Here is a 13,504-nt window from a genome sequence, read left to right as displayed (position 1 = left end):
CAGTGCTTCCTTTCAAAGGATTTTGCACCATGAGATTAACCAATGCTTCATTCAAAGATGTTAATGACATACCTTTATTCAAAGGGTTGGTAATGCTGACAGTAAGTCTTATTTCGGGTGGGCTGTAATGTTTCTTACTGATAATGTAAGCACCTTATTGCTATGCCTGGTTACTTATAAGTGCAGGAGGAGATGTCATTTTTTATTGTTGATAATGCAGTGATGTCTGCCTTATTACTGGTAAGGTGAGCACGTTATTGCAATGCTTGATTATTCTTAATATGTGCAGAGGGATTATAGTTAAATCAGTGATGAAATTAAGTATCACCATAACGTGATTTCAATCAAGAAATGGGTAGGGGTGGGAGGGACTCTCTGAGTTTCACTCTGCTGAATTTCACAGAGTTACATAAAAGCTCAGTGAGATTCTGAAGCTTTCGGAAGAAATCAGTACATCAATCTGCTCGCGCTGATTTTTAGCAACGGGAGCATGCTCCGCACTGCAAAATTAGCATGAAGGACACCACACGGCCAGAATGCCCCACTTCTTTGTTGCCATTTGAGTAGATTTTCTAATTGAGTGACAGCTTTCTCACCACGAACGGTTGTGTCTGCCATGACCACCCGCATTGAGAAAATCTTTCCAGGTGCTGTTGTGGTGCCTGAAAATCACGATAGGGGTCGCCAATTCTCGCTCATGTGTGCCAACTTAATGTTGGTGAACCGTGTGAGAAAAAACTCCTCCACACAGCAGTTCATTGAGTTTTGCTGGAACTCCGCATATGGTGGGCAAAACTCAGCTAACTCCGCTAGACAGAGTGAAATGTATTGGCCACCTCTAGAAATTGGACAACATTGACCTATTGAAACTGACACCACCATATATAGTTAAATGCTGTACTGTACATGAAAGGGGTGTCATGTGAATTTTTAGGTCATGACCCTTTAGGGGTCAAATATAATGTTGAGAAAGGAATTTCCACCAGCCTTATGAATATTTATACATTACTATGTAATATTGAGTAGTGTGTGCATGTGTGCAATACATGTACTTTTACTTTTCTAAAGAAAAAGCACAGATTGGACAATCATTTATTGAGTGTTATTATTGCATGCCAGTGAATGGTGATTACTAACTCACACCAACTCCCTTGAGTAGGCTTTGGACTGCTCTGCTCCGCTATGCTGAGAGAGTCAATCGCTACAATGGGGTTTTTTGTTTCCAGTGGAGTGCAAATGTAGACCTATTACTTGTGCAGGATACACATCTAATGGCCCATTTCCTCACACATAGAAAGAGGAAATAACAAGGAGAAAAAAAGATTTTTCAATTTGTTACGCCGTCCTCTGGGAAGTGGAGCGATTTCAAGTAATCCTAGGTTTCCAAACGTTATAAATCTAGGATTGTGTGAAATCCATGGGTGGATGCATGGGAACGCCTATGTTCTACCTATGGAATGCCTCACAGAGCGAAATGTAACAGAAAGCAGCGCAAGATGCTGCATTGCGTTACATTTTTATGCAAAGCCAAACAAGGCAGCGCAAATCACCCCCTAAGTGGCTTTGTAAATATCTACCAGCGTTTTGCATAATGGCTGCGCCACAAAATTGAAGCAACAACAACTGAAAATGTTAGTAAATCTGCCCATGGGTGTCAGCCAACATATTTTGAATATTCATGTACGGACTTGCAGCAAGTCTTTGGTAAAGTTCAAACTCCCTCCTCTCAGCCCTGGCATGGATGCTCCTTCCCCATAAGTGGCCACCCTGGAAACAGTGAGTAGAGCAGTGGTAAACTACTTGTCTTGTGTATACACAGCATGGGTTTTGTAAGTGTCATATACTTATACTTCAGCTAATGCTCATTGTCCAACTACCCTTGTGACTCCTATGAAATCAAGTTTTGTCTAAACTAGTATTCTTCTCTGTACCTTATCCATGCAAGACTGCTAAAACTGATACTTATGACCTTAATACTTGAAAAATGCCACACTACTCTCAGGTGATTTATCATAAATGATACTGGCATATAACGTAAATGCTACTGTCCAAATGTCAATATTAATTTGTACTCTAGAGCATCTACCTAGTTCCCTCTCCTCCAATAGACACTACTTAATATTTTGTCTCTCTGTGCAATAGCTCAAAAATATATATATAACATATATTGTAAATGGAGCCCCAATGGGTATGCTACCCCCAGGAATGGCAGCTTTAAGCATTTCTCTGCATCCATCCCAACTCTTTTTTTCTCTGCACTGTTTCCCAATTCCATTACTCCCCCTTCTACTTGTTTCACAACCCAACTGCGAGAGGCACTCCATATCCTACTTTCTCAAACCCTTCGGGTTCCATTGCGTCTGTCTCCTTGTCAACCCCATCCACTTCATCATGGCCTCTCCTGTTCCCCCTGCCACCGTCAAGGAATTTCTCCTACAAATCCCACCTCCTCTCTGGAACCTCTTAAACTCCACTCTCTCCCATTGCCTTCTACCCCTCCTAATTCCTTCCATCATATTCCCTCTCATCAATTCACTCTGTCCCCTTTCTTTGTCCTAATCAATCCACTAACTTCCTCTATGCTCATAGTCTGCAACCACACTTTTCTCCCTCTTACTCTCCAATCTCTGAGGTTTCTTGACCCTTGCCCATCTCCTCTTGTCTGCTCTGCCTCTAGAGAATTGTCTTTTGTTCCAACCTGACACTTCTCAGATCCTTTTCGGGCTAACGGTGGTGACCCTCCTTAGCCTTGCAAGTCTCTGCTCCTCATCAGTTCCAACCCTGAAGATGACCTCTGTTTCTCCTCTCCTGCTATGTCTATTGGTACCTTTGCCCTCCCTTGGGGTCTTCTCTCACTATTTTAACTCTCCATAGCCATGGCCCAACCAGTACACCTCCACAGCTATCGATCTTAGAGCAGTTCAGTGCTCCACCACCATGTTGGCCTCATTTACAGAAAATTGGCGTAGGGCAGCATGGCAAATCATTTTACTTCGCTGCCCTGTGGCATTTCCAAAGGACAGGAATGCATCGTATTTACGAGATACTGTGAATTCTTGAACTTTCTGCCTGCGCCATTGCACAAATTGATGCCTAGTGCAAACACAGGCACCCTTGTAACAGGGTGCAAGGGTGTCTGCATTGTTCCCATGATTGATTTTGTGCAAGAAGGGACAACTCCCTGCACCAAAACAATCAATGGAGGCGTTTTCCACTGTCTATGTCTTCTCCCCTGGGGAGGTGCACAGTTTTGACACATTCCTAGGTTTACAGATCCTTGCAGATCTTGGAATGTGTCAAAGCCCATAGGTATTGTGTGGGGAAACCCACAGCAACCTCTATAGAACACCTCCTTGAGGTAGAGTAAGGCAACACAGCACTTGCCGTTGCCTTGCCATTACTCCATATATATGAGGCCATGCAAAGCCACTCAGGGTGGCTTAGCGTCACCTCACAGATATGATTGAGAGGCCTGTACCACCGGAGTATCAAAAAAAGTGGCCTCTTGTAAATGAACTGCCTTATTTCCAAGTTTTTGACGCAGTAAGGCACTTTGCTGCCCTGCATCCAAAGAAAAGGCAGGAATGTGTTGTATTTATGATATACGGCGCATTCCTGTCCTTTCCCTCTGCACTGGTGCCAATGCAGACACCCTTGCACCATGGTGCAAGGGTATCTGTTTTGTAGGAATTCATCTTTTTGTGCAGGAAGGGATACCTTTCTGCACAAAAACTGTAAATGGAGGCATTTTCTTCCTTTTATGTGTGCTGCAGAATGCAGCGCAGATAGAAAGAGCAAAAAGTGAGGAGAAATAAAGGGGCTTATTTACAAGCAGCTTGCGCCGACATTGCGTTTTTCTTTTACTCACTGGCAGCGCTTTGTTTGCTGCACAATTTCAAGGTGACACATCTAGACAGATGTGTCAATTTTTTCATCAGCTTGCATCAGTTTTTACCTTCATCGAAATCGGCTGCATTGTGTTGGAATTAATATATGAAGGTAGGCGTTCCCAAGTAATATCTTCCGTAAAACTGACAAAGTAGTATTTTTGACTTTTTGGAAAAGTGACACATCATCGGGAGGCGGGCCGCTGTGCTTGCAATGCGTCACAATTCCTACGCTTCTAAAATCCAGGCGTAAGAATGACGCATTTGCTGTGGCATCGGTATCTGACCAGCTGAAGTCACTTTCAACAATGTAATTTACCAGGAAATAATGTCCCCTCAACAGTTAAGTGCACACATAAGGTAGGTAAAACTGTAAATGCCACATTACACAACATTAATGACTTGTTACCACACACATAGTGGTCTCACACAATATGTCAAACATATGTAGGTGTAGTGGTACACATAAGTACACTATGCCTACTTGTATGCAAGACATACAGGACCAATGCAGTAGAGTCCAAGGTGAGTTTTTCACCTTTTCACACTCTATTACATTGGTTCCCATACAGTAGGCTACTTTTGTCAGTCAATACTGACACAGCCACTCTGTTTTTTGATGTATTGCCGTAGCTGTGTCAGTCTTATGACCAACTACATCAATGCGCCACTTTTGGGCATGTTGCCTTGCAGCACCGTACCCACAGATGAGTCACTATTTCTGATGCATCAGTGGGTCCTTGTACCATGGAGCCCTATATTGTAAATCTGGCATTGTAAGGTTTTTTGCCTCAGTCACAAGTAATGTTGATGCCTCGCTGCTTTGCTGCAGTTTGATGCGTCATTTCTGGTAAATAAGGCCCAAAGTTATTTCTCCTCGTTGGGCCTTCCCTGGGAAGGCATAGGTTTTTGACACATTCTCAGGTTTAAACATTCATGTAAATTTGGGAAGGTGTTAAAATCCATGGGTGTTGCATATGAACACCCACTGCAACGCCCATGGAACAACTCTTTGACGCAGAATAAGGCAACATAGCGACTTGCACTGCTTTGCCTTACTCCATATCTACGAGGCCATGGAAAGCCACACAAAGTGGCTTTGCGTGGACTCGTAGATATGGGTTTGCACTGCTGGCGCGTCAAAAGAAGTGAAGAAACTGCGGCACAATGGGCTTGTAATAACCCCATAGTGTCTCCTGGGTTACGGGGATCCCTGCAGCGGCAGAGGCAGCCTGCCAACTTCCCTGAGGAAAGTGAGGGTCACCTCGGTGTTGGCCTGTGATGCAGGAGCACGGTCTGATATCCACTTCATAGCATGCATTGCAGCAGGGAAAGTGAAATTCCCCACAGTATGTCTGTATCACGATGTCATGAGTCGGCCTAGCAGCTTAAACAATGTCATTACTCCTCCCCCATGTCTTTAAGTCTGTCCCTAAACTTCAAGAGAAGGTGTGTAGGTAAAGCAATCTTGGGGTAGATTAGAGTATCAGAAGTTTATTGGAGATATGAGAGCCAAGAGATCTTCAGGATGAAGTAAATAATCAATCAGCATTTGTATAGTGCAGCAATGTCACCCCTAAGAATATCTGGATGCTGAGGGTGCGGTGTCTCCGTCGAAAAGCCAGGTCTTGAGTTTCTTTCTGAAGTCTGCCTGGGAGGGTGCTGTTCAGAGGTGATGGGGCAGGTTGTCTAGGTCTTGGCAGCTATGAAGAAGAAGAAGGTCCCCCGCTGCGGCTGCGGTGGATGGGGGGCTGTGCTAGGGCCAGTGAGGTGGAGCGCAGGTGACTTGCGGGCAGTTGGAAGTTCAGTCCTTGATCATGTAGAGCTTTGTATGCATGAATGAGTATCTTGAACTGCATCTCTTCTGGATGAGAAGCCAGTATAGTGGTTTGAGGTAGATACTAAAGAGGGGAAGTGCCAGAATGGATGCTTGGGGTACTCCTTGCAAAATATTGATAGGGCTGGAAAAGGAGTTGCTAATTTTGAACTCATACAGGATGCTAATAAGAGTGGAAGGGCTGACTGTGTCAAAGGAAGCACAGAGTTAAAGAATGTGATTTGCATTTTCATCAACCTGGAGCGAGGCAGTCTCATGACTACAGCCTGGTTCGAATCCTCAATGGAACTCATATGAGATAACTGTTGGAGATGCACTGTTTAAGTTGTATTTCTACAATACTTTCAATGACCTTTGAGAGAAAAGGAAGATCTGAGATAGGCCGCTAGTTATTAAGATCCCCATAATCAGCTGTAGGTTTCTTCAGTATCTTCAGAAACCACAATACTTCGAGCCAAATAGCAAGTAAACTTACTCAGGACGAATTGTGGCCTTTATCCTAGTGCAATGACACTGATGACGCAATTAGTGACTTGGGCATTCGTTGCTCCCCAATACAGACAATCTGACCTGGAAATTATTTTTAAGTACTATATACAAAGAGATTGAAAGACAACCAGAAAGATACGTCGCATTAAAAAGTACTATGCCCGGACTATTTCAAACTTTCTCTGAGAATCTGGGACTTTCTTTCATTTCAGTTGTAAGGTACTTTATTCCGAATCACTATTGTCCGTTAAAGCATCACCTTTCCATGAAGACTCCTTTTTGGTCTTTCCTAACACCCAGGACTTCAAAAGCAGAGCAGGTTTTTCAAAACATATAACTTCATGTGATAGTTGATGTATTAAAAGATGCAATTTTATAAAGGACTCCAGCAGAGATAGGTATCCAATCTAAGGCACTTTTCAAATAGAGACATTGGGCCTGATTCACAAAGGTAAATTTACACATTTGTGTAAGTTTACTCTTTTTAGAGATTCATAAAACTGCAATTTAATAGTAACTTTATGACTGCGGAGAATTCGCAGTCAGGCGGAGCAGAGGGGAGAACTACCCCAAATAAAAAACCATAGAACAAGCCTATCTTTTTATGTGAGGAGAACTCTGCCCCAACTGTAGAGTTTCTGCAGTCATAAAGTTACTATTAAATTGCAGTTTTGTGAATACAGAAAAGAGTAAACTCACACAAATGGGTAAGTTTACATTTGTCAATCAGCCCTATGTGTCAGTCATATAGAATGCCCCTTATTATTACTGTCACACTTTGTGCTACCATTGGAAGTTTAAATAATCTCACAGGCAAACCCACGTTAGATCATATTAATCCAGTGACTTTAAGTTCTGAAGTATAAAATAGTAATCTTTTACTTTTATGCAACACAATTGTTGAACACATCCTTTCACTGTGGCTACTTCTAGGGCTTTCACAGCTACTTTCTTATCCCATTTATAATTTGGAAAGAATTCCTGAAAAGGGGAAGGCAACAGGAACATTGTTAAATACACCTGAAGAACTTCCCCGGGAGGACAATCTATCTTAACGTTATTCTATTGACGATACTCTCAATCATCTACCACCCCATCTCAAGATGTTAGTGGCAGCCTTACACATCTGTGTACGGCACCCATCTCCAAATGGCATACTTGATCACCTAACATACCATTCTTCAAGAGATGACCAAGATCACCCAACACAACCATCCCAAGATGGGTTTCATCATCCAAGAGTACCCTTGGATGTCAAATTCATTCCAAGTGATACTGTTGGCAGTCTTACTAACCCATCAAAAGAGGTGACCAAGGATATCAGACAAACTTGTCCCCGAGAAATACTCAAAATTGTTTAAACACACATTTTCAAGATATAACAATAGTCGTCAATCAGACCTATCAGCAAAAGATTGATGTCTAAAGTAGCCATTTTGAAGAATACTGTGGTTGTGTATCATACCAATCTGAACTGAATGCTTACATGGTCTAAAAATTGACCTTCAGGACCTATCAAAGTGATCCTACACACCACTCTCCCAGAGATACCACAAGCGCCTAACATGCCAGTCTCTGGGAGATCGAGAGTGTATGTATTTGTTAGCAGGTGTCGTGTGGTACTAATTAAGCCTGGGCATAGTGGGGCTACGTGGAGCAGCGCGTAGTGTGCCCAAATCTACGCACACTTGCGCGCTCCACGTAACCCAGGCGCATTTGTCACAAGAAGTTGGAAACGAGGAAGAGGGAGCCCCGGAGACGCCGCGCTGCAGGTAAGTCTTTACATTTAAATATTTTATCATGCATGATATTATTTTAAAAGGAGGGCGGGCGGGTAGCGGGTGGCAGGCAGCTACGCTTCGCCCTGGCGTGTGCGTAGCGCTGCCTGCTTCGCCTACTTCGAAAACTGCGAAGCAGGCAGCGCTACGTACACTACGTGGGCGAAGCGTAGTATAACGCCCAGGGTTAGTACTAATGTTATCTAATCCAGGGAAGGATTTTAAGGCTTTTTTCAGATTTTCCTGAAAATCTACTGCTTTTCTTCAAAGTGCCAGAAGTAAACACAAGCCTAGCCCAAGTGGGTCTTTTTTTCCTGATATATACTGCTTTATTTTGGCTGAGATCCATGACGGACAGGCATATAGGACTATATGGGATAAAAGTACAATTAAAAAATGTCTATAAGGGAAAGACCTTGACTCGTGCCACTTGTATATGACTGAGCAGGGTATTGCAGTCATATTTGAAAGGTTGGAAAGCTGGAAAAGTAGCAGAATTTTGAGATGTAGCTAAGCATTATATTTTTGCTAATCAATTTTTAGGATTGGATTTCTCCAAGGCAAAAATAAATGTTCCATCATAAAAGTGCCTTTTCATAGCAAATGTGATTCTGAAAAATGGGTAAATGATAAGCAACACTGTCCTCACAGAACTGAATAGTATAATCTCCCCAGAAGCAGTTGGCTTGGCCAGGTCGAATTACAAATCCTGCAAAATGTGATTCTAACGCAGGGAGTTATGTGTATGTTTGTTTAGTGTGTTCTGAAGAGGAGAGGAGCGAGTATTCTCTCCAGAATACTTCTTCAAGATAAAGTTTGAAAAGTTCATAACTGTGTATGTTCAGTGTTTAATTTGTGAAAGAAAGAGTGCTGGTTGGCGAAGCTTTGCTCAGAAGCCGGGGGCCGGTGCAATTAAACATCCGCACGTGGAATACCAAGGCTGAAAGTCTATAACCAGGGGAGCAACTAGACCCGAACTTCGGGGGTGGCTAACACTCCCAAACAGGGCTGGCCCTAGCACTGGTCGCACATGCTGCAAGTCTTTTTTGGCACCCCCTCCCTCATTTCCTCCTTCTCCACGAATTCCCTCACTACCACTCACCAACAATGCACCTCATCTCTCTATAGAACCTTCCTGATAAATATTTCATTTTTTATTGCGCTACTCATACTTTACTCAAACTCAGTTCTGTGATCTGCATGGTACAAGTTCTTTGTAGCAGGCACATTAACCCTCTGCGCTGTGTGGGTGGCAGGAGTGCCCATGTGAGTGCAAGGTGAGCAATGCGACAGTGTGAGAGTAGGGTAAGAGGAGTGAGTGAGTTGACCATATGAATTTGGGTGCAGATGTAAGAGCAGAGTGGGACGAATTAATGCAAGGTTAGTGATGGGCTTGTTTGAGTGAGATTGCAGATTGAGCAGTGTAGGGGACAGTGAGTGAAGTGTCACATGAGTGCAGGGTGAGTAATGTGCTCGATTAACTGCAGGGCGAGGTAAAGGGTAAACAGCACAAGTGCATTGTGAGTACAGAGTGATCACTGTGAGTGCAGGGTGAGCGGGTGAATGGTGTGAGTACATCGTGATCAGTGTGAGAGTGCTGTGATCGCTGTGAGTGCAGGGTGAATGTGAAAGTGAAGGGTGAGACTGAGGAGTGAATTGTCTGAATGCAGGGTTCATTACCAGACACTTGAAGTAACTCAGCATGTTATTGATGGCGGTGCAGGGTTTCAGATATAAGTTAAACTATTGCTATTATGGCATTGATAAGTTATCGAGGGTGGAGGATATAAATAATGTGCTGATCCTGCAACAAACTTCCAGTCTTGTGATTAGGGTTGCCAGCTCATTATTTTGATGTCCCAGATGGTACAAAATTAAACAGTAACCTAATGAGTATTTTCAGCACTTATCTATGCATACTTCGAACAGCAAATACAAATAGAAAGCACTTTATTGTGTTCTAAGGCTGCCTGAATGATCCATGACAACGACAGAATTGTCACATTACAAATGAATACATACTTTTTTTTATTTATAATCCTATTTAGTGTCAAGAGAGGTCTTTGCAGGCTCTTTAAACAACACATGGCTGGCATTTTTTTTGGGCAACCCTACTTTATATTCCTCCTCCGAAATGCATTTTCAGACTACGGCGGTAAACGTTAAATGCAAATGTAAGGAATCGGCAGAGTCCGGCTCAGGGGGTACTGGAACCCCCAAAAAAATTAAGCCTCGTTAATCAGTTCACAAAGGTAGGTAAATATGCGGTCTTTAAAGATCTGTGAAAAACGTAGGGGTGCCGGGAATGAGACTCCAGACACTGCCCAGCCGAGCCCAACTCAGCTTGAGCTGCAGCAACCGGGGCTGAGAAACACTACGGGGGGGGGGGGGGGCTCTCTATAACCCACTAGCAGACACTACCTGTTCCTCACTCTTGAATGTTCCTGCTTTCTTCCTTTGTGACGGTTTTGCCATATTTCTCCGTCTTTGCTTTTGCACGGGGGAAATAAGTGCCAGTCCCCAAAAATAATCGTCGTTGCCCAGCAATAGCAAACACGGGCTAAAATGAAATACTGTATACATTTAGAGCCACTGGGCTGTTCATGCCTTTCTCACACATTCCACTTGAACCATTTGCACTTATACAACATTTGCAGAGTGTGTGCTACTGAAATGTACTCTTCCTTGTGGTCACAAACTTACAAAAAGCAGCAGAGGATACAGGAGTCTTGGAGCGAAGGCAGAACGAACCCTGGAATGGTACTTTTTTAGCTTCTGCAAAATATCTCTTGCTCCATGTCCCTCGAACCAGTGTGGGACGGGACAGAAAACTGGGACAAAAAAACATAGACCAGGCTCCAAAATAAAAGTTAGCCCCATAAGTGAATTAGATAGCTACAAAAAAGTGACCCACGTTTGTAATTTGGGGCACTTTTGAACTTGCAAAGACACATTTTATGAGTGTGTTGCATAGTTTGGAAGACTACATGCATGTGTGCATCCTGAAGGCAATGTCTGTTTTAATATCAGAGAAAAAAACATTAAAAACCGACCGACCAGACCCTAAAACAGTCCCACGCACTGACCAGTCTATGGGCACAGCCTGATTGCCTCATAGGCTGGTCCGATTCTGCCTTAATCCTATATATAACCATGCAACCCTCCAGCAAGTTTAACCTTCACCCCAATTTCCCGTTCCTATCTTGGCCCCGCCACCTGCTTCCCTTCTGAGCTTACCTTTGCTCCAGAAAGTCCTGCTGCTCCCTCAGCCTATCCCTCTCCAGCTTCACGCGGTTGTAATCACTGGTCAGCTGCTCCAGCTGTTCCCGCGTCTTTTTGAGCCGCTGCTGGTACACGCCGCCGCCTCCCTGGGACTCCCTGGACTTCAGAATGTTGAGCTCGACCAGGAGCTGCGCGTTCTGCTGCTCCAGGCTGCGCACCTTGTCTATGAACGTGGCAAAGCGCTCGTTGAGCTGCTGCAGCTCGGCCTTCTCGCTGGAGCAGCGGTTCCAGTACTTCCAGTTTTCCTCCTGTGAGCCTGAAAACCTCAGTTCTTGGTAGGACGGCAGCAATAGCTCTGAGCTGCGGGTGGACCAGTTGGCGGATATGCGGGACGACTCGACCTCCAAAGGTTTGTTCAGCATCTCAGCGGTCTCCTCAAATTCTGATCGAGAGAAGCTAGACGTGGCCACGTGGGCCTCCGTAGAACTCGCGGTGCTCTCGCGAACGGAGGAAGTAACCTCTTTCTCAGAGGGCACTGAACTGTGATGCAGGAACGAACGGAACGTCTGAAGAACAGACATGGTCCTTAATGGTCGATCTAACTGGTCTTTTTGCTGCTCGGGTAACCTTAAGTGTACCAGCCAAGAGTCACAAAGCTGTTGAGGCGAGGCTTTCAGAGATACCAGGTGATTGACGAAGCTAGTAATTTGGAGAGGGGTAGTAATATACTGAAGGTGAACCACAAGTGTTTGCTCTTCTGGAGAAAGTAAGATCTTTTATACAGGGTGACGCCCAGCTTCAGGCACCACTGCAAAACCATGAGTTATTTTTTCACAGGACTACCTTGTTCTTTCATGCAACAGCCGAGCTACTCCACCCAGCGCCTGTGGCAATGCATCCTATTCCTTCATCTCAGCATCCTCCTTCTGCACGAAGCAGACCAAACCGGCCCTAGCTGCAGGCATTAAATTGGTATTCATCAGAATATCATGTACATCTCAGCACAAATCTGGTGGGAAAAAACACATTCCTACCTGACAAATGTATTAAACACATTAAGCCGTGCAGCTGACGTAGCTATTTTTCTGAAATGTAATTCTTTACACAAATGAAAACACAAACTCTGAGTAGCATAGAGATGTAAGGCCTCAGACTCCTACTTGTGACGTTTCCCTGCACCACATGGATAACCTCGCACATTTCATGTCTCACTGGAATAAAATTTGAACGCGCTTCACGAGCAAGGACAGTGGCCTTAACACACTGTTCTGACTAATATCTATACTAATTTAAGGTTGTGCAGGCAGAATCACACACAATGTAGCAATATTTGTTCCAGTACAGGTGGTGCCCCTAAGAAGCTCCATGTTGTAGAGTTATCAGAGTTTTTCCAAATGCATTCATCTGCAACTTTTTGTCTTAATTTCTTTAGACCGCGCAAACCATGTACCACTGTAGTAAATGTTTGAAAATCTTTAACCCCTCCCAGGGGCGAGTCTCCCTCTCCCCCCTTTGCCAATTCAACTGCGTCCCTTTACCTTCAATTACACCATGGACAAACATGATTTGGTGACTTAAAAGGTCGCAGTTTATTAAAAATATATAACATGACTGTACATTTTGCAGTTAACTTGGTCATTCTTAGTCATGAAATGCTTTATTCGACGATCAATCATAAAAGCAAGATCCATTACACAATAAATAACCAATTATAAAAAATTGTTAAAAAGCGGGACGTTTTTCCCTCAAATATAAAAACCATAAAAAGACTAAAAACAACAATAGTAAACTTCATAGAATCCTCTCAAGACTGTATACCAATGTACAAATAATAGAAAATGTAACAAACCATTTTCAATCATTACAGAGCCGCAATTACTTTTTCTCTTAAGTATATACCAATGTGCAAAAGATGGAAAGGAAAAATAAACAATGCAATATTCATGAATTATGATGCCACAATCACTTTTGATCTAATTATCCATGCTCATCCTAAAAAAAAATTTGGCAGTAGCTATAAGCAGTGGTAACCATGTTTCGGTGCAAATTAATCTAAGTGCAACCTCACATTTACGAGTGCCCAGAGCACGGCAGATAGCAGCCAGCCAGATGCGCCGTGGAGTTATATATGCTGGACACACAAATAGCAAATGGGCCAAAGACTCTGTGGGTACATGGCAAAAGGGGCAGGACGTGTCAACTATTGTCCCCCAACTTGCTGTGAAGGACTTAACGGGCAATGTACCCACTCTTAGTTGGAACAACAGCTTTCTATTAAAAGGCTTTGTAAT

General features: G+C 43.5%; 1 protein-coding gene across 1 annotated transcript in view; it reads right to left on the bottom strand.

Annotated features, from left to right (window-relative positions):
• Window positions 1-11,948, bottom strand: part of LOC146833291 (uncharacterized) — a 315,536-nt gene extending 303,588 nt beyond the window's left edge. Inside the window, exon 1 of the mRNA XM_085601001.1 lies at window positions 11,229-11,948. Within this exon, the coding sequence (XP_085457127.1) occupies window positions 11,229-11,794 (566 nt within the window). The 5' untranslated portion in view covers window positions 11,795-11,948. The remainder of the gene's footprint in view (window positions 1-11,228) is intronic.
• Window positions 11,949-13,504: the final 1,556 nt, after the last annotated feature.

This window comes from Triturus cristatus, chromosome 4_2, assembly GCF_964204655.1.
Source record: "Triturus cristatus chromosome 4_2, aTriCri1.1, whole genome shotgun sequence".
NCBI classification, from domain to species: Eukaryota; Metazoa; Chordata; class Amphibia; order Caudata; family Salamandridae; genus Triturus; species Triturus cristatus.
The sequence above is the reverse complement of the archived record's forward strand: the minus strand, read 5'-3'. Positions and strand labels throughout refer to the sequence as shown.